We start from the raw sequence: 25,719 nt of genomic DNA, 5'->3' as shown, positions 1-25,719 counted from the left end.
GCGTTTCGTTTCGTATTCAAACGGCTGATGGAGAAGCCGAATCTTCAACCGAGCGCGTTGCCACCCCCAGAATTTTCTATTGCTTCGCGAATTTCACTCTGAAAAATTGATGAACACATACGAAATGCAATCCAATCAGAGCTCCGGGTATTCCAGTACTGGCCAAAAGATATAAAGACTTGGAAGGACCCTCGAGCTTCCGATAGCTGCAAAACAAATATTTAAAATATTCGTTACGGAGGCGAGTAAGGCGGAGTTACAGCAACGCAGCTTCCACCGCGATACTATTCCACGGTCGCGTTTCGCCATTCGTTACAAGCCACGAGGCGACGCGACGTCTACAGGCGCTCGCGGGTATGCAAATCATAGGTCGCTGCAGGCCTCTGCCTGCTCGTCGTGCTTTGTACCAACCCCACCAATTATTCTTCCACGGATTAATTACCTTGGCCCGCTGTCTGCCTTCGAACCGGATGACTCGACCCCTCCGGCCGTCGTCGGTGTTGTTCGCCTAGTAGCGGTCGTCCAACACCCGCCTTTAAAGGGACAGCAACATCCACCATTTCCCGCAACCGCTCATTTCCGCCTTCATTTCTATATAATACAGAATTTTCTGACCTGTCCTTAACATCTCCACGTGTAAGACAGGGGTTTGTTACGTAGCCTTACCGATGAGTCCCCACTAGTGGGGGTCCAGGACGAAATGTTCCTCCCCTTCTTCCCCTCTCTAGCTTTTAAGGACTTTTAGTTTTACGAGAAACAGACTTGGAACTGTTCTTTGATTTGGTAAAAATTTGCCAAATTGAAGCACGTTGCTTCAGGTCAGAAGAGACTCGTGCCGGAGGAACGTGTCTAAAAAGCGTAGCCAGAACGGCGCGAGCTTCCTGAATTCTTTCCCGTCCCGCCTGTTTTCCCGTATCGTGCGAAACCGTTATAAATTACCAGCCACGAGAACCATCCAACCCGCGCCACCGAGGGTTGTTCCGTGAACCAGACTCTCCCCCGTACGTTCGTTCGCCACCCCCACGAGTCGCCAGTCGACTCGTTGTTACTGGAAATGTATACAGTCGAGCACAAAGAGGCAGACGCTCAGACGTGCACGCGCGTGTGCTCGCCGAGACGATAATTGGAAACCGTGTCTAAGAAGCAGTTTGTTATCTTTCCATTCTACGTTTGATTCCGAACTGTTCTTCGCTTCTGTGCCGCCGTTGTTTAAAGGCATCCCTCTCGCCCGATCGTTCCGTTCCTCCCGCTTCGAAAATAGAATTTTTAATAGCAAAAATACCGGGATCGCTGAAATAATTCTGCGCAGCGAGGCGAAACGCGTGCTTCATTAAAACGAAGTATTTCCCCCCCACCCAAAAAAAAAATTCTAATTCGCGTTCTTGGAATTACTCAATGGATCCCGAAACGTTTTAATAACGGCGAAGCTGTTGGGGAAATATTCGCTACGGAATGACGCGCTACGATGTTGCGCTCGGACCAACGGGAGCAACGAGAATATAAAAATACCAGTCGCGATTGAAAATGAAGGAGCTGGAAACGCCGCGTTTCGCTCGCGACAAGTTAATCGATCGACGTGCACGCGCGAGAGGCGATATAATTTCGACGCTCCGCGACGAAAACTCGATCGAATCCTCTGGTGATTCTAAACCGTGCTCGAGAGCGTAGGGTGCGGACGGGAGGGTCGAATGTCGTGCCTCGATGAAACTGGTGGCCGATTAAATAAAGTTTCACGAGCGACGCCGTCGAGACCTCGCGTAATTTTTTGCGAATCTCATTTCGAACCGCCATCGAGCCGGGACGCTGGTCTCTAAATATTTGTCTGCGTTTGTTTCCAGGCCTATTCAAGCTACAGGACCTCGTAAAATCGCCACCCTCGTCGAGGACGGAGATGTACATTCGACAAGCGGGTCCTGGGTCGTACAGGCAGGTCCTTCGAGAGGTCAGACACAAGGAGATCTACAAGTTGATCGTCGACACGGATCCTGCGCACATGCAACAATTTTTTCGAGCAGTGGGTTGACGCCAATTAAACATTGCGAACGGGGGTACCGATGTTAATTTCGTGGTGCGAGCGATATCGATCTGCAGTTGCGTTAGCCGCGAACACTTTGAGAGGTTGGCAAAAATGGTCGCAATTTATGTCCAATTAATCGCGCACCTCCTCCTGCAATCCCGAACCCTGTTTCATCGCTGATTCGAAACTTTTACGCGATGCACGTTCCCTGGAATTTTCTTAAACCGGTCGAACCTACTGCGCGTAAAATTTTCAGCGAAGCGAGCGATGCAAGATTTAAAAGCTGAAATTCTTTGGCCGACTGGCTGCTTTATTGCACCATGACGCGGCAGACAGCGTTTATACGCGGCGAAATATTATACGGTATCGTGCTGCATCAAGGAGCTCGCTACGGATCCCTCGTACGCGGTCTAGGAGCCCCAAGAACCCCCATAGAAGCTTAGATCCTTACTCGTGGAAGCGGAAAAAGCGGAACTACCCGTTAAAAAGAGCGAGAGAGGGAGAGAGAGAGAGGCTCGTCGATCGATACCACAATGTACGATACGTATAGCCTCTTACATACCTATATGTATATATATAATCATAGAACGAAGACCCGTAATGCACGCGGTGGTATTTAATCTCGGAAGTCTCCGTAATGCTATCGAGAACGATACATTGTGGGCAAGGGACGATTTATAACTCGATCACGGACGGAGAATAATGCACTTTCTGACCGTTCATCTCCCCGCTGCGTATGCAGTCGGATGTTTGCGCGGGCTACCCTCGGATGGCCCAGAATTTTTCGAGCCCTTTGATTAATTGAACTTAACTCCGTTGTTCGATGAATCGTGTCGACCCTGCATCAATTCCTCGATCATATTTCTTCGTACAATAGGGGACAGAGATAGATTCGTTCAATCTACATAGTTACGCTCTGATACGGTATTAAAAGGAATTCTGGATTCAGGAGGTAATAGAACTATGTATAAATTTGCCAGCAGAGCCATATCAGGCAAAGGGAATTGGGAAACGGGAACGTGACGACCGTCCCTGGAACCCATCGTCGCTTATTCCGACGCGATCGCGACGGGAGACCAACGGCTGCAGACAAGTTTTGCTCGCTTCCTCCTAGCCAATTTACTTCGTTACTCACAGTCGTTATCCAATTGCTGAGGGTTCTCCTTTACGTTATTCATTTCGCGGCCGCAATTTCCGCGAGAAATAATAAGATAACACGGCGCTCGAAAGGCGCGGGGGCGAGCGCGCAATGGAGGAACGCGTAATTTGCTCGGAGCGCTGTCGCAATTAGATTTAGCGATAGCCTGGCCGATTCCCGTGCGGCCCGTCGAATTTTACCGCGGCGATGCGAGCTTCCACGCCGCCTCGTGGAACCGGATAACGCGGGCATCGCGTTCTTCCGGGTAACACCGACCCTCTTTTCACGCGAAATGAATTCGGAATAACGAAGGGTGGAGCGCGCGAAATTATTCCTCGCGTGCACTCTCTCGCAACGTTCGTATTTCAAGCGTTGATTGCGAATTTGACCGGCGATCGTTCTCGTTTGAATTTGGTGTTCGCCTTGAGAACTACGCGCGTGTTCAGCGCTCGATTTCATTGGGACCAGCGTCCTTCTAAACGGAGAACGGTCTGACGAGGTAGGCAGAACCCTTCGAGAAACGATCCTTCGACCCACGACCACCACGGTCGGTCGTCGTAAAATATTCGCGGGAATCATCCTGGGCGCCTGGCTTTATCGACCTCGATAAAACAAAGACCGCAATAAAATCGCTGTACAGATACATAAGTCTGGGCAGTTTATTGGAAATGGCAGAGGAACGGTCGCTCGACGATCGCACGTGGTTTCTTTCCCCCATCATTTTTATTCCCCTCGCGTCGAAAGGGAACGAAGCCACGGGGTGGCGTCCGGATAATCGTGGTCCGCCAGCAAATTGATCTGTAACGTTTATCCCGTAAAAAGGAACACGGGCGAACGTCCGCCGGGAAACAGAGTTTCAATGTTACGATTTCTGTTTGCAGATGTCGAAAAAGCGTCGATCTCATTCAGATACGGGCGAATTAAACTGGATGCAGCAGTAACAATGGCGCCAGCTTGGTAAAACCGCATTGAACCGCATCGCCGCGATTGAACTGAAAAACACCGGCCAATCGCGGCGTCATCGCGAATGTTTAAACCTTCGTAAACGTCACCTGACGTACTATTTGCATACCCATGCGCTGAACTCTTCTAAAGTACAGTTTTATCTCAGTTTGATTCGCTCTGGTCTCGTTATAGAGTCGCATTCGGAGCGATCGTTAATTCTTAGATTTTAGATTTAAGCATTACCAATTGTAATTGACTCTATTTCGTATTTAATTGCGCGCCTTGTTTCAGCGGGGCGTTTCCTTCGTTTATTCGCGTTTCGAGAGATTTTTATCGCGCAGCGAGAGCAGCTCCGCCAGAAGTATTTCGCGATGACTCTCAAGCTCGCGACCAATGCGAGCTTAACGAGATGGAATATTGTCATTTCATAAAATCGTTTAAACTAGTTTGGAAAAAAAGGTCGTCACACTCGCGGCTATTCATCGCAGAGCCGTTTGTTCGTAACAATGCCAGATATTTTCATGATTTCCCTTCCGCGAGTTCGTATTTTTATAAACTCGGCTAAACGAATCCAATATTTCGCACGCCGTACAACTTTTATCTACAGTTTTTCGCGGTTTCATTCATTTAAATATCACGTGAACGCACAAAGGGAACGGAGTACCAGATATTAACAGAAATCCGTAGCAGAAATGCGATGGAAAATTTTCAAAAACCACGCGGCCCCGGACGGAAAGTTGGAAGCGTGCTCAAAAGAGAGAGAAAAAAAATAAATAAAATAAAAACACTATTCCAGTAATCTGCGAAATCCGGTAGGAAACGTTCGATTCTTTTTCGCCGTCGTCCAACAATCAAAATCCTGTAAACCGAAATCGCCGCGGTTTCGAGCAATCGGTGAAACGGTGCGTGCGTGTTCGCTTGCGAGGGTGGAAAACGGGACGCAACGATGACGAATATAACCCGTTCCCGACGAGCTCTCGTTGCAGAGTAGATTTCGCCCCGTTTCCATTGACCAGCTCGCGAAAGGTCGCGTAGACGGTGTTTTCCACGATTTTCGACCGTTTTATCCGCGCGTTCCGCGCGACGGTCGGCAACAGCATTTGCATAATCCGTGGGAGCATCCGCCTGGCGGAAATGGCACGGCATCGTAAACCATTCCGCGTCGAAACGAGCATCGATTCGACGTTTTTCGGATCTGCCTCTCGCCAACCGGTGGGAATGATGTCCGCGTTTTACTTTATCGGTACAACGGGGCAGGAATACGCGTATTCGCTTTCGAACGAATAAAGGGATTATTGCGAGAATAAACGAACGCTTTCATCGGGTAATTAATAAGCGACGATACAGAGATCGATTTTTCTAAATGCAGCAGAGGAGAGGGTATCGTTGAGATCGAGATCGCTCGAGGAAGACGCGCGGAGAAAGGCGATTGATTTGAAATTTCATTCCTCGGATCGAGAGGATTCTGCGTTGCAAATGCGAGAGCTATCGCGAGGCCCAATCAGCGCACGGCGATTCGTCTCTCGCTTTTATCGCGATCGATATTTCCCGAAGCAGCCGCGGGTTAATTGAATTCCCACGGTGTACTTGGTCTCGTCCGTAGCCGCCACGGATAATCATGCAAACGATGCGTTCGAAGCATCGTAATGGTGGGAACGTGAATGGTATCAGTGTGCTGCGAACGACGATCGGAGGGAAAAAAATGAAGGGAAATTCATTTTCCCGGAAGAGACCGGGGTTTCTCACCGATGGAATATTAAACTCCGGGATTATCCGTTCGAATAAACTCCTCTGGATCAGAGGCAAAAGAACACAAATAACTGCTGTCGATAAAAATAAAAAATAAAAAAAAAAGAAAAGCAACCGCGATCGTTTTCGCGTGGCTGTCGTTCCGTTCCTATCGAACGAAATTACAGCGCAGTATATACTTCTCAATTCTAATTGCGCCACCCCCTACTCTTTATTATACCATAAACCGATGGATAGACGATGATTTCAGGTTGAATCCACGCTGGATCACAGGGATCTCCTTGGCTATAGTCGGGAGGCAATCTTGGCTGAAACGTGGTGGCCGAAGGAAACCGATTATTTGCATGCCCCGTCCCGTGGGGATTCCTGCGGATATCCCTTCGTTGCTTGAGTAATCAGAAAACGTCCTAGCTTTCGCGCAACCCACCCCGTCCCACGCTTCCTCGCCCGGTCCCATCGCCTTTGTACGTCCAACCCCTCTATCCTGCTTGTTTTTCTTTCGCCCTCCGCCACTCCCTGCTCCGCGTAATCTCCCATCCCTCGATCTCGAGGAAAATCCGCGCGCGTATCCATTCTTCGGAATGCCTTTCGACTTTTAAACACCAGACCTCGGCTGGCGCGCGGGATTAACGCCCGGTTCGAAGACAAAGAAGTTAATTCGAAGATTATTACTGTGCTCGAATTGCTTGTTAAACGCGCGTTTGCGTATTCGTGTTTTTATAAACGAGACGTAAAACTGAATGGAGACTCGTTTCGCTCTTCCAGTAGCATATAACGCGTAGTTTACTTGGAGCATATTTCTGTACATTTAGATCTGAACGTTATCAAAGTAAAATCTATCGGGGATACGATGACTCCTGCTACAGAAACATATTAATATTCGTTTTTTAACGCAGGTTTTCATCATCGGAATCTCCTCTGAGCCGTAGAAACGCGGTACCCTCGAATCGTATGAATATTTGCATCAGGAGTGGTCCGCGAACACGCGTCTCTAATCCCGGGTTTTCTCTCTGTTACAGATACTCCAGCTGCAGATGAACGATTACAGATACCATTACATGTTCACCACGTTCGTAAGTACTCGAACAGCGGAACGTATTACTCGATCATACGATATGTCCGCGCGCGATGGTATAAATCAGAAACACGGACCCTTTAAACCGGGCTCGATTTAATACCGTGCGCGCAGATTGGCCAGCTCTACCTACCCCTTTGACGCGCGCGAGCCTTTGACCCATTCATATCCTCTCGATGTGGCGACTTTTAAATGTTAACGACCTACGCGCGCGTCGTTAATTTCGCGTGAATACGGTTCTTGATGGAACCTCTCGAGACTGTCGAGTAGACTCATATTTAAGTACGCGAAAAGATGTTTCTTCAATCTTTTTCCTTTTTTTTTTTTTTTAATCGAGTCGCGCGGTGTTGGGTGAACACGAACTGGCGCCAGTGTTTATTCGGACGAGTAGCTTCATTTTTTATACACTGCAGACCGTAACGTCGATCCTGCCGGTGAATATCAATTTGGTGTCAAAATGCAACGGATGTTTATTCGTTTTCCACTCGAGCATCCTCTTCCCTGCGCGCTCGATCGCGTCACTCGGTACACTTGGAATCCGGTTGGATGCTGGTCTCGAATGTGTTGCAAATATTTCGAGCATTTTTACGAATCACTTTCAGATGAAATCGCGCGATACCTGACAGCAGCGCGACGCGTCGAACGCGCTATTCGCGAGGGCGTCCAGATTTTCCGATCGCAGCCGCGCTGGTTGCGCGTGTGCGCGTCGTGAAAAAAAAAAACGTGTAACCGGAAGGACAACGAACGAACCGTCGAATCTCACGGGACGCGGAAAACTCCCTGGTGCTGAAACGGTGGCAACAAGTGCGCGACAGCAAGTGGCGTCTTGTTTGACGGATGTGCTCGACGATATCCGGTCAGTGTATTTACGGATAAACGTTTATCCGTAACGATCGTTGAGGCGTCGCGGTGGGAGGAGGACGACGTGACGGTAAATCGTAAAACGTAGCACACGAATCGACAGGAATTAACCAGAGGGCATTCGTCTATCAACGGCCGTCTCGAATGAATTTCCCTGCGGAATGCGGAGCATCGGTGTAATCTGCTTCAAGGGTCAATCGCGCGATTTACTGGAAGATTAATGGCTGAAAATGGCCGCTCTCTACGTTCGTTTCGACGCTCAGCCCGCGACGAGGGATCCGCTTAGCTTCGTATTGCACGCTGCTTTTTAAGTAATAAATATTATAGCAATACCATTGTTCTTCAGCGAACAATAGTATTGTTAGCCTCAGGAAACAATACTTGGATAACCTGTGAATAAAATACTTGCGTAAAAACATGCGAAATATTGGCAAATAATTCGTACGTTTTTATATGTACATCCGTTCGTATTTTTCGTTTGTTCGAACGTACATAATTAGTTCGAGGCGTTGAGATAATACCACTGTAGCTGCGATACAATGGGGTCGAGTGGTAATTATAACATTCGTTAGAGAGCAAATACTGATCGAAATAATCCAAGGTACCGCACTCGCAGAATCGATCGAGCGAGGAGTATCTCGACAGAGGGCCATCTGTCAACTTCGCACGACGATCGATCGGTTCGGATCATTGATTGCACGTTCGGATCATTTACGCATACCTCGCATAGTGGGTCAATATTACGCGGATAATCGGAATGTTGTGATCATCGAAAATGTTGCCGCCTGTGGCGCATCCGTGGTATTATCGCTCGATGAAAGTCAAATGAGAATTGCTGGTCGGACGGCGTCCTCGCAGAATTCGCGTCGGCCGTCGATAATTTTTCAAAATTCATCCTCGACGTGAAAATAACATTTGCATCGGCGGTGTATCGCGCGCCGGATTCCCGGCAGGAACACGATCCTCGTCCTTGTTGCGCGCATCGAAACGGGAAATCGCTTACGAATTCTCTCTCCCCGGTTGATTTTGGGACGCGTTGCATAAACATACACCGCGACTCGCGAAATATATCACGCGGTCAGGATGCGATTCACGGGGGTGGAGTAACGCGGTCGAGAGAGAGAAAGAGCGGAGAGGGATGCAGGAGTTTGGCTCGAGATCAGGGGAAGTTCCTTCGAGCCGGAAAGCCGCTTTATCTGTCGTCCTCGCGTCGCGACGTGGGTCACTGACCTCATCTGGGCCCACATTATTTACTTTAACGATCTCCACCCGAACGATACGTCACTTGGTGATAATTATAAATCATATCTGACTGGGTGCTCGCGACTGAAAGAACTCTGCAGCCCCGGCTCAGCGCTGGAAGAGTGCATGAATGTTTTTCTTCGATTTGGAAACTGTCATCATTGGTCCTTCGGATGGATAAAAGCACAGGAGGTTTCCGTTCACGAAGGACACTCGTCGAAATAAGGAGAAGTGGATACTTTCGTTCTGAAATGGGATCGCTTTCAGTTAGCCGGTTTTTCCGGGAAACTCGAGTTGGTCGAACGCGCTCAATATCGCGAAATATAACACCGATCATTTCGATGTTTTATTAAAAGAGTCTCGTATAGGCATTTATTTGGGAAGTCGTTACGGTCGGAACGCTGTGCGCGCTGTTCCATTTAAAAGCTATAAAATGCCCGATCGCGTATCCAGTAACGCTTTATTGACGACTGTTTTCTCCGTGTCCTTCTTTTTTCTTTTTTTTCAGCGAATAGCACCCGCGTTTTCGAACGGGTACAGTTAACCGGTGGACAAATGTCGTCTATCAAAATTAGAGCCGAACGATCGACAATATAGAGCCGACGCCCTGATTGGGACGAAAATCTGATTCTCTTGGTTATTTTTTAAGGATATAGAGACGTTCGATCTGGAAGACTTCAAGTACAACAGTGTGAACATGACTGCGTTCCGTCTGGTCGACCTCGAAGAACCAAAGGTGGCGGAAGTTCTCCAGCAGATGGAATGCTTCCAGCCGATTGGTCCCGCGATCTTCAACAAAACCGGAGTTATCCAGGTTGGTGGAAAGTTCAAGTAACTCTCGGGCATCCACGGCCAACCGGAAGTCGTTGCCATCGACGTGCATGGTAAAGCTCGTCCTCCGTTGTTCCTCGAAACGGAAAACGATTTTCCGCGTTTTCACCAGGCGAACTTTAAAGCGGAGGAATAGCCAATGCGTGAAAATATCGCGCACGACCAAGATTAAATGGAGATTGTTAGTTAAAAATAGGGTGATACAACGAGATTAAAAGTAATCCAGAACAATTCACCCTTTCGTAGAGAGGTACACGCAGAAATACTCGGTCAATGATACATTTTCAACTCCTCGAAATACACTCAGATTTTCAATAACCGTGCTCGAACGACGACTCTCGCTCGCCACAATATTTATGCTGAATTTCGTTATCTCCAGTTGATAGGAGGGAAGTATTGGTTCGTACCTTAGGCTGTTTCTGTTTTCGTTTGGAAAGTGACATTGTAACGTCAAATGGAGATTAAGGTAAGATTCATCTACGACCGTGGTCCTGACATTGAATACGCGTCTAGCGTTAGTACAACTTCGACGATCGTAGCGAGCACACGTTTCGCGAAGCTTTGCGTTACTCGCTTTAAAGTTTTAAGGCGTGTTTGATTTTGAACCAATCAAAAACTTGATGTAATTAGCGGTAGAGCAAGTGTAAACAGTAATATAGTATCGGGTGTGAGGAATAGAAAAATTCGAGTAATAGTCAGTGAATCCGGAAGTAGCAGCAATGGACCCACAAGATTCTGCCAATTCAAACTGCCTTGGTAAGTGTTTCGTAAATCATCACACCAAACGCAACTACAGAACTCGAACTCCAATAATTATGCTTTTCAAACTGCGAACACAGATAAAATATTAAAATGTAACGACCGAAATAGTCATCGCGCGCGCAAAGGTGCACTCAAAACGCGCTTGGTCCCGTCTCGATACGACCGCTGGTTCCCGAGATACAGGGATTTAAAGCGCGGCCTCCGCAGGATAATGAATGGCGCGGCAATTCCCGGAAATGCGCGTGACCCGGTTACGGTTCCCGGAAGTGCGTGCGCAATCAACGTAGTAGTGTCAAAAATACGCAGTCACTGACCAGCGCACGCGTGACGCGTTTGAGGTAGATCGTTCCTGGGGGCGAGCGAGCGAGCGAGCGGTGCGCGAGCGGAACGGAAGCGGAGGAACGGCCGAAAATTGCGGTCCGCTTTGAACGACGATACCTCGGGAATCGTTGATCCGATTTGAATGAGCCAAAGACCATTGTAGAGGGAAAGAATTCCCGCTTTCGATGGCTATGGTTTCGACAAGCAGTCACAATAGACCGCCGAGATACAGGGACGGGAGGAAAGGGTATTTCTAACGGATTGCGTTTCGCATTATTATTAATTGCGAATGAAAGGCTGCGTAGCGAGTTGATGTGTTGCATTAATGTGTGCGAGGCCGGATGAAAGGGATAATTAAAGCTTTCTGTCGTATGGATTTCCAAGGATTGTATTAAAATCCATATATGGAAGGAGCCGGTGGGTAACGAAATACGAAGTAATGGTTCGACATGACAAAGCCCTATCGATTTGGATGTTAAATCTTTTTAATTATTCAACGTATCCGTAATCGGGATTAGCGGTGAATTACGCGCTCGCTCGAACAAATTTATTGTCAAAACTCCCTTTACGCCTAGGGTATCTCTGATAATGTCCACTTTCTTGTTTTACAACGTAATGGGGGTGCAAGCATGTAAAACATCGGTGGGATATTCAACGTGAAACGAAGCTCTGTAATGTATCAATAATTAAGTGGAGATGTTTTAAATAATTCTGTCTGTTTTGAGCACGTACAGATACCTCCGCCTTCAATTTTACCGTCCAGTTCACCGTTATTTAATGAATTCGTAATTAGAAGTAGAGACAGGTTCTCACACAAAGGGAAACGTATGTTTCAGGCAGAACCAGCTTTGGTGTACGACAGCGTGCAGGTTTTCGCGCACGGTTTGGCGGCGTTGGACAGCAGCCACGACCTTAGGCCCGCCAATTTGTCCTGCGAGAAAGAGGAGCCCTGGGACGATGGCGTTTCCCTCTACAACTACATTAACGCCGTACGTACGTTCTATAATTTTTCATTATCGAATTAGCCCGCTTACACCAGCAAGAACGCAATGCGCTACGGAAGTAATCCCAGGAACGGAAACCCGGGGGGGATAAATTAAAACACAAGACGTCGCTGTTTTAATATCACAAAGGACCGTTTCGATGAGTATAATCTATTGGAAAAGTTCCACGAAGGAGCTTTGAAGGAAGCCAATGACGAACTTCCATCGCGAACTTATAAAATAAGTCCGAGGGAAGTTTCTCGAATAATCTGGCGAAGTTTCACGGACGCAAATGTGTTAAGAATCGACGTAGAGCTCGCGCGGAAGAATCATAGAACTCGAAACGAACTCTCAGCCGGATAATTGAAAGAAAACAAGCTCTGCGATACATTATCCAGCGTGCCCTCGACTTGAGATCGATTCGCGATCGTACGCCCCAGCCGCGCCACGTTCGAACCTTGTTTCAATTAACAGAGTCAATTAACACAGATTGAAAGAGCGGCACCACGAGTTCGCTGAGGGAATTAATGGACGGAGGAGTGTTTCTTGATTCTCTCTTTCCCGGCTGGTTCTCGAGCACGGAAATTAAAAGTGGAAGCGCGGCAGGAACGGACAGGCCCCGAAATTCGCATCCATTCAGACCTGTTTCATTCACGTTCACCGTTACCCGTGAAACTCGTGCCTGGTAACCAACTAATTTTAAACCTAACTACCGCTGTGTCAATTTTACGCTGCGAGTGAAACACGCTTTCCTGTTACTTTGCCGGACTCATTGACAAGACTGGAGCTATAGAGTTGACTTCGGTTAAATTCATGGCTGTGCGCAAATTGAATGTTTCAACGGAATTTGTATTAAGTGATCGTTCAAAGAAACTCTCGAATGAAAATAGATTTCACATTACTTCTCGATCAAATTATTATATTACGTGGTATAACTATTTGTAATGAGACAAGTCGAGAGGAACGATTTACACTTTCTTCTTCCTCTAATTAGACATACCTGGTGACATCCTCCCCTGGTTCGTTTCATTTCGCAGAGAATCAACCACGCGACCGCTCGACTTGTTCTCAATAAACTCGATATAAACTGCGACTATCCGAGCTCCATTCGGACCGCAACACTTCCAAACTTTCCTTGCATTAATTTACGCGCACCTGTACGCGAGCGTCTGATGTATTAAGCAAGCAAATTAGCTCGCTAAAAGTATGGCTCTAGAGTCAGCGCACACAAAGGCGCCCTCGACTGGCTCGAAGAACTCCTTGGGAAGTGATTTCATTACTCTCGCTCCGTCGAACGATTCCGACTCGGCACCGTCTGAAAATCGTCGAGGATGCACGACGAGCGACTCGAACATTTTATCGTCCCGCATACTTCTTCACATCTTACAAGACCACCCGGTATACTGGAACCCGTGAGGGATGATTTACGATCCGGCAGGGTCGCTGAAACAAAAGCTGCCTCGGACGAGACCCCGTTAACACTTCCGTTCTCCTTAATTGCACAGCGTCGCATAAACAAGAAGCGAGTCCCTGCGCCACGCGACATGTCTGCCGCGAAAAGTGGAGGCAAAGAAGTTTTGGAAACTCCCACGAGCGGCTCTAATCAACGAGAGGAGCGAGTCCATTCAGACAGTGGTAAAAAGCACGCGAAACGATCGAGGAATAAATATCGCCCGTTAGTAGCACTCGGTAGTCGCGCAACGAAGAAATCGTGGCTGGAACCGAGAGCGTTGTTTACGGATTTTCTGGCCGCATCCGATGTTTGCCGTACTCCGTTCCACGGGAACGCGAAAGTTGGAGGTTATTCGAGGACGATATGAGCAGCTGGAGAGAATTCTTCACCCAGCAGAAATAAGCACGCGGTGGTTTTTCGGGTTAGCTCGGTCCGACGGAGTCGAAAGCTCTCTCTGAGCGTTAGTTCCATTTCAGACTGGAAAGGGGACATTGCTCGAGTAATTGAACGGTCGGAAGTGGATTTAGAAGGCCTTGCTTTTAAGAGAAAAAAGGATCCGTTCGAATATCTTCTCCTTCGATACATCGTCGCATTCTTGATCGGGGGTAGGTACGTTCGCGACGAGTAAACAGGGGACGAAAAGATGGACGAAACTCACCGATAAAAATACATTTCCGGTTGTTTGTCGACGACGTAACGATGAAAAACAAACGGACCTGGAAATTTGTAAATAAAACTCCGGCCAGTTTCGATTAAATTTCAATGGCGAACGTGATGTCGGAATGTTTGTCGAGCAAACGCGGTGAAATATTATATCTGATGTAGGCACGCGCGAGCCTCGACGTGGATCGGATGCGATAAAACAATGAGAAGCGCGAGTAACGCTCTGCCCTCGCTAAATTGAAAGAAACGGGCCGTTGCAAAGTTTATCGGGACGGTGGAACCAGGAGGCAACTTACAAGGGGAGCTTATTCGTAGGGGAACCTAACGCGGATTGAATTATTTATACGCATATCTCTAGACCAGAGCTATACAACACTGTTACTGGCTCGTGGCATCCATAGTCAACGGAAAAGGGGCAATAGCGATGAGAAAATCAGAAGAAATTTGGTAGGACGAGGGAAATTCTCGCGATACCGCATAGACGCGACAGAGAACGGTCGTCTAATGCAAATATCGTGTTCCGCGGGAGACTGTGGAAGACCTTTCGCGACGAAAAACGAGGAAAAAACCTCCACCAAGCCGAAGGGGTACAAGGAAGTGAAATCGCGGATATCTCGACAAATGGTTGAAGGTATATTCCTCTTCCTGGAAGTATTCCGATTGGTAAGCGTCCAACGATAAACCGCAAACTCTAACCGGGATACGTGGCAGCGGCGACGGCGGTGGCGTGTTGACACATGAATAATTGAACAGCGTATTTAACAAATAGCTACAGAGAACGGACCATCCGTGCCTTCTGTCCCTCCTCCACTTTCTTAGCCATTCCTAGTTTCACTCTCGCACAGTTTGCCGGCCGTCGCGTCGTATATGTACATACATTTCCCTCCCTTTATCATACCGGTCATATCGCATCGAGCATCTTCGACCCTCGAATATCTCTGCTTCCCCCTCGTGAACTCGAGGGATACCACATATTTGCACGTCCGTTCGATCGTAGGGTGCGCGTTATGAAACGCAAATGTGGCTAATACGATTAAGAATTGGGCGTGGTTTCAGACGAAGAAATCGAACGATTCAATCGATCAGATTTGCCGCAGGTTCTTAAAATTCGTCTCCTCGTCCTCTGATCCTTCGATCCCATCGAACGAATCATCGTACACGGTCGTACCTTCGGTCGAGTCGAACCGTACTCTGCGACCCTTGTTCCCTCCTCTCTGCTCTGACGCGCCTTTGCACGGTCCATTTCCTACGTTCCGTTCGAGTAACTCCGATTCCCACTCGGATCCTTCGAGGCTGAAGCTTCGACTGTCCTCGTCGTCGAGTGGCACGAGTAACACGTGCTCCCGTGCGCTCGTAACTCGGCTGACTCACGTGCGCTCGGACAACGTTCGTGGCTGGGTTTATTAAGTGAATATTGCGGCCACGGTTCAAGTACCAGGCAAGTTCTGGCGGCACGCCGCACAGTGGAACTCGCGAACTTCCGCTTTGCCGTTCGAAATTTACCGTGGGCGCGCGCGAATTACGGACTTTGGACAGACTGCGCCCGGGATCCTCTTTGCCACGCTCGACTACGGGTTACCTAATCAGGAGAAACACGCGTTCGGAATACAGGTTTCGAGCGGTCGCTCTCTGGATTCCGTTCGATAGAGAAACGGGAGTATTACCGTTTTCCACCCCTCCCACCGTGTTAGCTTGAACGGGATTGTTGAAGACGCGGAATTATTCGGTCATGGAATAACAATGACCAGGGACAATGCGGTTGTTTCAATGGGCAGCGGTAATAACGGAGAATTAACTGGGTTCGCTTGAATAGTTGCGTCGAGTCTCCAAGTATCTACTAATGAAACCGTGAAAACGCTGTCGCGTATCGACTGACGTTGCCACGCGATAAATTAACCGGTTGACCAGCGACGAAGCGACGGGATGCTCGTGAGATTAAATAGACACGAGTTTTATGCGTCTGATCGCATCTTTGTAATTAGTACTATATTAAAATCGTCACTTTTCTGTTTTGAAAAAATGGCACTTTTCAGTTTTATTCGTTCGCATTCGTAGAACGTGGAGGATAAAAATACAGTTCGGTGTTTCAGAGGGTGGTGACAAAAAGAGAACGCTGTACACGTACCCACACCCCTATGATTCATCGGGGGTGAAATCAGGGGATGGCTAGCGTTCGTGCGTTCGTTCCGCGGTCACGTATCGATTAATGAACTTGCGCGGAACATATTCGGCGTAAATGAAACAGTTTCCTTGGTAAATGAACGGGAAATTTAGCGCGCGGACAGGCCATATTTGCCTCCGGCTGCCGCTGACTAACCGACAAACGTTTGCCCGCTAAATACTCTCGTCCTTCGCGATTCGGATGATTTTCTAAGCCCCGTAGTCACCGTGGCCCACGGCGGAAGCTAAATATTTATATTTCACCCCGCGTGGGACGAGCGTTGACCTAATCTGAACGAGCGAAAATTGAATAAACCCGCGCGACAGAGGGAACGCGCGGGTACCGCTCGCAAAATCGATCCCACGCGCGACCGAAAATTGAATTTCGCGAAATGATCGGGATGCGCATCGTTCTTTGCCATTCTCGAATTGAAACGCAAAGCGGCGTGGTCATTTTTGAAATCGAACGACAGGGTGATTGAACTCTTCGATCAACTCGTACGGTCCGAGTGGAATGGAAATCGGATTGACAGATGGCAGGGAACGGAGGCACGAAAAACGCGACGACGTTAGAAACGATTCGCGAGAATTTCCTGGACGAAATATGCACCCGAAAGCGGTTTTTCGCGTATTATCCCAGCATCTCTAACCGTTTCGTCCGCGCTTCTAAAAGAGTCTCCTCGATTCTTCAAAATAATTGAGAACTCGAAGACAGCGACGATTTTCCACATCGCCACGCTCCTCTACACGTACGTACGCCGTGAATTCTCTAAATTACGGAAACGCAACGGGCGCGCGTTACTTTTAACGAGCCCAGCGTACGTTCCATTTTCGTCCCGCGTTTCACGTGACCCGCGGTTGTTGCAATTCTTTTCATCGCTCGAACAACGAAATTTGCCCGCGTCGAATGATGAAAGCGATTCGTTCGCGAAGCGGCCGCGGCGTTTTGAGACCGCCCCGCAAACAAGACGGAAACACAAGGGATCCTGGAACGAAATAAACAAGCCAGTGGCGGTATTCCGTGCGCGGCGCGCGTGCCGGAAAAAAGTGCGCGGCGTTTCACCCTTGACACGTGGCGCGTAAAATGGCGAGACTGTTGGGTCGCGCGCCAACATTACCACCGGCGGCTGCCTCAAAGTGCAAGTTTACGGAACGCGTAATTCACCGCGTTCCGTCCGTTGTGCGAGGGACGCACGCGCCGCTTGCCTCTCGCCGCGAATTACTGGAGCCGGAAGTGGCTCTTTAGCAACCACCGTTCGACGTTGGCAACTGTGGAACGCGTAACCAACGGCCAAGACTCTCTTCGAACTCTTTCGACGATGGAGCTGATTAGGAGAAACGAAAACTGGAACAACCTCTATTGGATATCGCCGCTGAACCTGAAATAAAAAAACCAATGTACACCAGCCGTATTAAATGGTGGCTCGATCCTTTACACGGCGAGGGGGAAAAAGTTTCGGCAGGTTCCGGCTCGTAAATCAAACCCCCACCGTATCAAATTTCCGGTAATGCTCTTTCATCAGGTACAGGGAGGGGCGGAAAAAAAAATTCTACATCGTAAAACACCTTTATCAGCGAGTACAATACAAATTCGGCCGAGATTTATTCGAGCCTCCATTGTGAGCCTTTAAAAAGGAAGCTCGCGGGAGCATCCGACGGGGCGAAACGAGCGGAACATCCGAAAGATCCTCCGTGTTCCCGTTTCCATGACAGCTGGTGCGCGCGAGAACGTGTTCGCAATTTTACACGAACCCGGGGCGTAGACGCGGAAGCAATTAACAGACGAGTCCGCCGGGCCAGTAACAACGCGCGGCTCGTGGAAATACGGCGCGCCTTGTACCGGTCACTTCCGGTCGGCGCTCGGTCCTGAAACCGGTTCGACAATCGACCGCGTCATATTCAAGATTTCGCGCAAGCGATTCTTCCAATCGATCGTATCGTTCGCACAAATACAATGGCTTTTTTTTGTAGAACCGGAAGGAGTTAACGTTCCACCAGAGAACATCTCTATTGCCATGTTCCGCGGCCTTTTGCAGACGCGGGTACGAGTGATAAAATTGTCGACCTTTGAGATGGTGAACCGGTTGGAAAGCGGTCTCGATGTATCCCCGTTCCCAAGAAGCATTTCTCCGCGAGGAAATTGTTTCAAGAGCGAGAGATGTGGAAATCAAAGGATTTCGAGAGCCAAGGTGGAACGCGAGTACCGTTGAATCGATGTAACTTTCGCAAAGTGACATTTGCGACGCGTGGTCTAGCGAAAGAATGACTCTGGTTAACGCCGCTGCGATAGAGATCGCGGGGAAATAAGAAGATTTTATTCCCACTGTCTTCCAACGAGATCGCGAATTTCCAACGAGATGGCTCGTCGAAGAGGACGGGAGGAATTTAGTCGCAGCGTTTCCTGGCAACGTCGCTTGGCTGATAAAAAAGAAACTCTGGCTGGAAAGTATCACGTAATAAACGATCGCTGCGTTTCTGCGACGAAGAGGCTTCGTAGATTGCGCGGATCCCTGCGCGCAGGTGACAATTAACGAAGACGATTTCCACGGTGGCTGTCGATAATTCGCTGGAACGTAGAACAACGCCGGTGTCTCGTTGTCGAGTAATTATGCGCTGGAGAATTGGCGGGGTCGAGTAGCGATCTAACGATTAATCGTGCCGCTTGACGGTCGATCGTGCGACTGGAGTGGCGTGGCTATTCATCTGCGTGGTATTCGGGTAGATTGTTAATCTATCCGGTTACGAATCGATGTCAAAATTCCTTAATTAAAAACGTCGATTCATTTTTAATTAAGCGCCAGGTTAAATTGCCAGAGAATGAACAGGCCTGTTGCGTGATTTCATAAATCATCGAACCAAAGGGTTGCATCCCGAGCTGGAATTTAGGGTTACGAACATTTCTGTTCGCAGGCAGGCTTACACGGCCTAACCGGACATATCGAGTTCAACGAAGGGAAGCGCAGCAACTTCAAGCTGGATCTGCTCAAGCTGAAGAAGGAGGAGCTGGTGAAGGTGGGGGAGTGGAAGCCTGGATCGGGCGTTAACGTGACCGACGTTGGTGCTTTTTACGAGACCTCCGCCACTAATATCACCCTGGTTGTTATGACGAGAGAGGTAATCGCGGTGATGCTCGCATAAGCTCCGGAATCACGTCCCGACACGGTCGTTAACCGTAAAATTCTTCGCTCGAACGCGAAACGTTACCCCGTAAAACGTCCTTAAATCACAGTCTTACACTTTGTACAATCGCGTGCCGAGTTTAATGCCCGGCGTTTAATTCTCGTGAGATGGCTCTCGCGAGACGCGATTTATCTCGCGGCAATCGGTGTCAACATGCATCCATTTGATCTTCGATTACTTTCGCGTGGCGCGCACGGGCCAGGAGAGCCCATTTCGTCGGGAGAAACTAATTTCACCCAGTCCGACTATCAAAAGAGAACCCTCGCGGAGATGCGACGTCTCGCCTCCTCCATTTTCCAAGATGAAAGGCGCGGGAATGATAGAGGGTGGAGTGAAGTCACGAGCTTCCATCAGAACCGTTCGAATTAGACGAACCGTCCGATGACACGGAGACGCTGTGTACGCCTCGTACTTTCCTTATCGTCTCGAGCAAGAATATTTTCCCTTCTCGCCCTCTGATAACGCGTAAAGAGAAAAACGTCCCTCTGAGTTTCGCAGCTGCCCTTCCTCGCCCATTCCGTTCGATTCATCTTGGACAAATCCGCGTGCGGGTGATCCATCAAAGGGAACGTTATCCTTCGCAGGAGAAACCGTACGTGATGGTGAAGGAAGACAAGAATCTAACGGGGAACGCGAGGTTCGAGGGTTTCTGCATCGATCTGCTCAAGTGGATCGCCGGCCAGGTCGGCTTCCAATACGCCATACGATTGGTGCCCGATCACATGTACGGCGTTTACGATCCGAAAACCAAGGAGTGGAACGGCATCGTCAGGGAGCTGATGGAGAAGGTAAGAAGAGGGGAGAACGGTCGCGGTCCGTTTGCAGCGCAGAGTAAAGAGCCGAGGTTCTGTTCCCGTCGTTCCAGGGGTTGCGTTAACGTCGATGTCGATGAACCTGATTGCTCTTCCCGACTGTGATATTAGATAGACTTGTATATATATATATATCGTAGACGATCCTTCGCTGTCGATAACGATCCTTCTTCCTCGCGGATGCTCGGAACGTCTGAACGGATCCTGGTTTAATCCTGATAGGGTTTTCAATGGAAATTTAAATTTTGCGAAACCCGATACGTACTTACGTTCAGCGCCAGGTTTATTACAGGCGGAAGCGCATCACGGCAGTGCTTACCGTGGCGGTAGCCGAGTTACCCGGTAGGTTTGATGAAATTACATGTTTCCACGAGGGAAAAATAACAAGCGCGGTGGGTCGGAAGGCGGGAAATTGTATATGCAAAGCAGCCGGCCGGGTCCTGTCACAATAAATCAATCTCGACTAGAATTTCATTATGCATGCCGCGGTCCTGCTAGGAGCATCTAATTTCCAGTTTTCTAACGGCCTGGGACGTATCGGATATTCTGATTCATAGAGGCCGCCGGGCAGATGCTGCCGCGTGACATCTGAATTGTAAAAGGACGCGGTTATTAAATCAAAATTTCACGTAGTCGACCGCCGGCGTGGTAATTTATGAACCCGACCCATCGCTATTGTTCGCGATCGATCGCGCCGCGAAGAATATCACCGGTGTATCACGATATCGATACCAACACAGCCGACGGTGTGATTATCCCACACTGGATGCTGCCACAGTTGCTGTACACGCGACGATATACCGGATCGTTAAAGCCAACCGCCAGAATTACCCGCATTTCCATTGGTTACACAATGATATCGCACCCTATAGAAGCTATACTATTAAATTATGCATCGATCCACGTTCACTGCCGTTCGTTACGATTCCATTCCTTCGTGGCTAACGCAGAACGACACGATCGAAGCAGTAACAGAGCGAATCTGTACAAAAGCAGCGACTGTAAGTAGCATAGCCGCGTATATGGTCAGACGTCGAGCAAGCGACGCGACTATGCAGAGAACCAACCTCAGAAGCTTCGAGTATGCAAGGTCGAACGGGTGAAAAAGAGGATGTAACGTGTAGAGAGTGGAGAGGGGAGATTTTCGCGGTGAAAAGGTAACCGTGGTCACCTCGAGGCGTCAAGGTTGCCGATGGCTCGCGGCGGACTAGCGTTCCTCGCGTTTAATCGCGACTGTGGCACGAATAGTCGATGAATTTCGAAGATCGTCGGCTTATAAAAGATGCAGGGCAATCTGTCCTCGACGAAAGAGCCCGTCGCCACAACCTAGAAACAGGTCGGTAGAAGGATCGTTTCGACGTGAAGACGTCATCGACGGTGACCCGACTGTTTCTGTCGGTTCTAAAAAATGCACGCGCTATTTTGCAACGCAAATGTTTGCCGAGTTCAGGATATTCGCCAGGCTAATCTTGCTCGATTATTTTCGTCGAACGATTAACGAGCGCCTCTCGATTTTTATCTCTTTCTCTATTTCGATGGGGAATCCCGATAAAACGCCGCGAGAGCGTGCAGAAATTCTTAATTTTATTTATTATCACGAGGAATTAATGTAGACGGGTTCTCTCTCTTTAATCACTATTTTTCTTTTTATTCTGCTCGCAGAGAGCGGACTTGGCCGTTGCCTCTATGACGATCAATTACGCTCGGGAGAGCGTGATAGACTTCACCAAGCCGTTCATGAACCTCGGTATCGGGATTCTGTTTAAGGTGAGTCATTGTTGTCCATCGTTATGGTAAACCTCGCTGTGCGACACTCGCATTCACGACGGAAAGTAGCGTAAACCGTCGAGAATCTCGTTCCGACGGATGAGCCTCGCAGCTGACGAGTTAACACGCTCGACGACGCATGGAATCCACGGGACTTTGAAACGTCCTCGATCGCGATGCGACGAGAGGAGTAACGGGAGGACGATATTCTCGATGAAACCGATCCACGAGCGTGCAACGGTTGCTCGGGGAAAAGGCCGCCCGAAGGCGGGAAAGCGGCACGGGATCCGTTTTAATTAAAATCGTAGCGTAACGTAATTTAGGTGCCCTCCAGCCAGCCAACGCGGCTGTTCTCCTTCATGAACCCGCTGGCCGTCGAGATCTGGCTGTACGTGCTGGCCGCGTACATGCTGGTCAGCTTCACCCTCTTCGTTATGGCTCGATTCAGCCCGTACGAGTGGAACAATCCGCACCCGTGCCTGGCCGAGAGCGACGTCGTCGAGAACCAGTTTACCGTCAGCAACAGCTTCTGGTTTATCACTGGCACGTTCCTTAGGCAGGGCAGCGGGCTCAACCCCAAGGTACACTCAACGAGGTGCTCCGCCACTGGACTATTTCTAACGAATTTCGACCGCCTCGAGTCGCGCTGGTTCGAAACCAACCCCCAAAAATCCTTCCTACCTACACCTCTTCCTCGTTCCAGCTGCGAACGAGTGTTCCTTTACACGGATCACGCTACCGTTCCCAGATCTTGACGTAATTCAGACGTTAATTCGTCGCTCGGTCCACGAACACAGCTGCACGATTATTTCCGCTCCTTGGCCGCTGCGAATAATTCCCCGTTCCTCGAACGGTCTTCCGCGGGATGGCGCGGAAGCGGGTACGAGAAAATCAGAAGCTGTGACATCTGAAAGCACCGGTTGTCGTCGCGGTGGTTCCACGGGCCTCGGTGACATTCGAAACGCTCGGCTGTGTATCGCTCGACGGATTCCGGCCGGGTTCTCGTGACTCGAATATCGGGACCAAGCCGCGGCCCAGTTTCGGCTGACGACCGGGAAGAGGAAGGCGAAGGGATAAAAGGGTGTCCACGGGTTGAACTCAGCCGCTTCTGTTCAAGCTCGGCTATTGTGTCCCCTCCGTGGCTTTTGACGGGTCGAAGAATAGAAAGGAGGATCCGTGATTTCAGCGAGATAAAGGATCGCCGTTGCGCGGGGCATTCACGTGGGCTGACGGCACGGCCCAGCCACGGAACTGTTATCCTCGAGGAATTAGTCCGCGCGAAACGGTAGCGAATAAATGTCGCGGAAAGAGGTCTCGCTCGAGGATCGCGAGACGACGCGAGAAAATCGGTCAACGAGGAGGTCGCGGAGGAAGGCGTGGGTCTCGTGTAGTCGGTAGACACGGTGTTGAGATTTATCGGGGCAAAAAGCGGGGTGGAGAAGTTCGGGGACTGGTAATCCGGAAATACGTGTAATTGCTTCAGGTTTCCGGGCGAACGCCGTCGAGGCTGTTCTCGTTCATGAATCCCCTGGCCGTGGAGATTTGGTTATCCATGCTGGGCGCTTACGTGATGGTGTCCTTAACGATTTGGATAGTGGCGAGGTTCTCGCCTTACGAATGGGTGGAACCGACACCCTGCCCGAGCTGCAAATGTCCGCTGCAGGTAGGCTCTCGTCGAGTGGTGCCGATAAGCCATGGGATTGAATCGGTCAAACGGTTGCGGAGGAGAGTCGTGGCGTGGGACGAGCGATCGTGGAAACCTGATAACGCGATAATCACCAGAATTTCAATATCGCCGCGAACTTCGACGTTAACGCTTTTTGGCGACTATCATCGCGCAATTTTTCTTCGAACAGCCGCGTTCGTATTTCGAGTAAATTCGATATTACCGCGAACACGTCGTCGATGCTATCGAGAGTGGCCGTATCGAGGGGCAGTTCAGCAGTACCGTTCAACTACCGTAGATACGTCGCGCGTGTTGTATTCACGACCCTCCAGCTGCGCTGTTAACCGCTAGCCTCGGGGATAGCCTGTGTAATTGTCCTTGAAATTTCGCACCACTTGGCGGGGGTCCCGACGTCATCAGGGTGGTCACGTGAGCGCGTTGGATCCTGACAGCGACGACATTCCTCTGCTGAGGACGGTCAACGAGTTCACCCTGGCCAACAGCTTCTGGTTTACGGTCGGCACGCTTATGCAACAGGGCAGCGACCTCAACCCCAAGGTAAACGTGTCACCAAACAGAGTCGGCTATCGAGAACGATCGCTCGAACAAACGAAACCCTTTGAAACGGATCCGCGTAAGCTCGTTGGATGTACAGCTCGTTTTTATCCCTCGAAATCGCCGTTTTTCGGACAGCCCTCGCGCGCGCACGCGCCAGCGGATTATTTTAAACAACAGTTCCCTGATACGGCGACACGATGAATCATAGAAATTAATAGCTTGTCAAACATCGCCGCGCATTGTTCCCTTTGAATCCGTTGATTTACGGGAGTAAAAGGCAGCAGGCGATGTTAACTCGTGATTGGTAATGAAACCTGGCCGGTGTGATTTAAACGGGGCTAGAAAAAAAAAAGGGACCACGCAGGAAGAGGAACGAACAGTCGCGTGAAAGGGTGCCCGCGTGAACTAACTTCTACCTCGTTACGACGTTATCCGCTTGTAAAGGCGTCCGTTTAAAACCAGCCCCTGGTATTCGCGATGTTGTCATAAAAGCCGTACGTGTGGATGCACACTCGCAGCCCCTAACTGCGCGCTTAGGAAAGAGTATGCCCGGAACCAGTCACGGAAAGCCTGGTACGTTTCATTCGCCAAACAATTACGGGAACAACGCCGTCTCTCTTTCCCCTCTCTTCTTATTTTCATCCAGTTTTTTGTTTTCCTTCGGGGTCGCGTTCGCAAGACCCCGTCGATAGACCCTACCCTCTAGTTTCTCCTCGTGTCTCCGCGAGTTACTGTCGCTTTTAATCACGACGAGATTGTTCGACGTATCGCACTGAAAGTTGGTTCATTTTTTTTCTCTCTTTTTCTGTTTTTTTTTTTTTTTTCTCGTTCGTACGCGTACACCAGATGTCTGACGGAAAGTTAGGAACGACGGAACTTTATCAACCTCGCGGGAAATGAAAAATGGAACGAGTAACCGAGTATTACGAGAGGCTCGAGAGGTCTTTTATGGCATCACTTCGCGATATACGGTTATTGAATTCCACCCTGGGGGTTGTTGGTTTCTTCCGGAGGAATTAGACTCATCGTTCCGAGGCATTGATCGTGGATTTTTTTCTTTAATTAAAGTAGTAATCAAAGTCCAACGAGCTTCGCATAGATCGTTCGAAAGCTTCAAGCACCATATGAGTACGTAGGAAAACAAATACGCTTCTGACTAGGCGGGTACGTGGAAAAAAAATTACGCTATATTCATCGGAGGATTAGCCAATAATTCCATACTTCCATCCGGGAAATATTTTTCCGAACATTAAAAACAAAGTCCTACAAGCGGCAGGTTTTTTTTCGCACCACAAGTAATACTACAGGTTTCCATTCCACATGCATTTAAATGCGCGTATTTTAAAACCATATTTCACCATACACGATTGCACGTTAAGCCGCGTTTCAATTCGTGTGGTTTTTGATACATAAATACCCGAGTGTTTAATCGTATTTAACTGAACAAAAATATGATTGCACAGAATTTCATACTCCAGATTACAATAATAAATTTGGCCACTGCTTTTATCAAAAATACACGGTACATATCTTCTT

General features: G+C 49.0%; 2 protein-coding genes across 7 annotated transcripts in view; one reads left to right on the top strand and one right to left on the bottom strand.

Moving 5' to 3' along the window:
• Positions 1 to 15,783, bottom strand: part of LOC143432839 (glutamate receptor ionotropic, kainate 2) — a 257,821-nt gene extending 242,038 nt beyond the window's left edge. The window contains exon 1 of the mRNA XM_076909758.1: positions 15,780 to 15,783. The gene's annotated coding sequence lies outside the window, so the exon portion shown is untranslated. The remainder of the gene's footprint in view (positions 1 to 15,779) is intronic.
• The window catches only part of LOC143432840 (glutamate receptor ionotropic, kainate 2), a 109,352-nt gene that overhangs the window by 69,116 nt on the left and 14,517 nt on the right, over positions 1 to 25,719 (top strand). For all 6 annotated transcript variants that reach the window (XM_076909762.1, XM_076909759.1, XM_076909760.1 and 3 more), the window contains exons 5-12: positions 1,839 to 2,014; positions 6,869 to 6,922; positions 9,677 to 9,841; positions 11,778 to 11,930; positions 19,111 to 19,314; positions 19,965 to 20,168; positions 21,855 to 21,959; positions 22,283 to 22,540. In XM_076909762.1, coding sequence (XP_076765877.1) covers positions 1,839 to 2,014; positions 6,869 to 6,922; positions 9,677 to 9,841; positions 11,778 to 11,930; positions 19,111 to 19,314; positions 19,965 to 20,168; positions 21,855 to 21,959; positions 22,283 to 22,540 — 1,319 coding nt within the window. The remainder of the gene's footprint in view (positions 1 to 1,838; positions 2,015 to 6,868; positions 6,923 to 9,676; positions 9,842 to 11,777; positions 11,931 to 19,110; positions 19,315 to 19,964; positions 20,169 to 21,854; positions 21,960 to 22,282; positions 22,541 to 25,719) is intronic.

The sequence above is a fragment of the Xylocopa sonorina genome, chromosome 2 (assembly GCF_050948175.1).
Source record: "Xylocopa sonorina isolate GNS202 chromosome 2, iyXylSono1_principal, whole genome shotgun sequence".
NCBI classification, from domain to species: Eukaryota; Metazoa; Arthropoda; class Insecta; order Hymenoptera; family Apidae; genus Xylocopa; species Xylocopa sonorina.
This window is presented reverse-complemented; position numbering and strand designations above follow the sequence as displayed.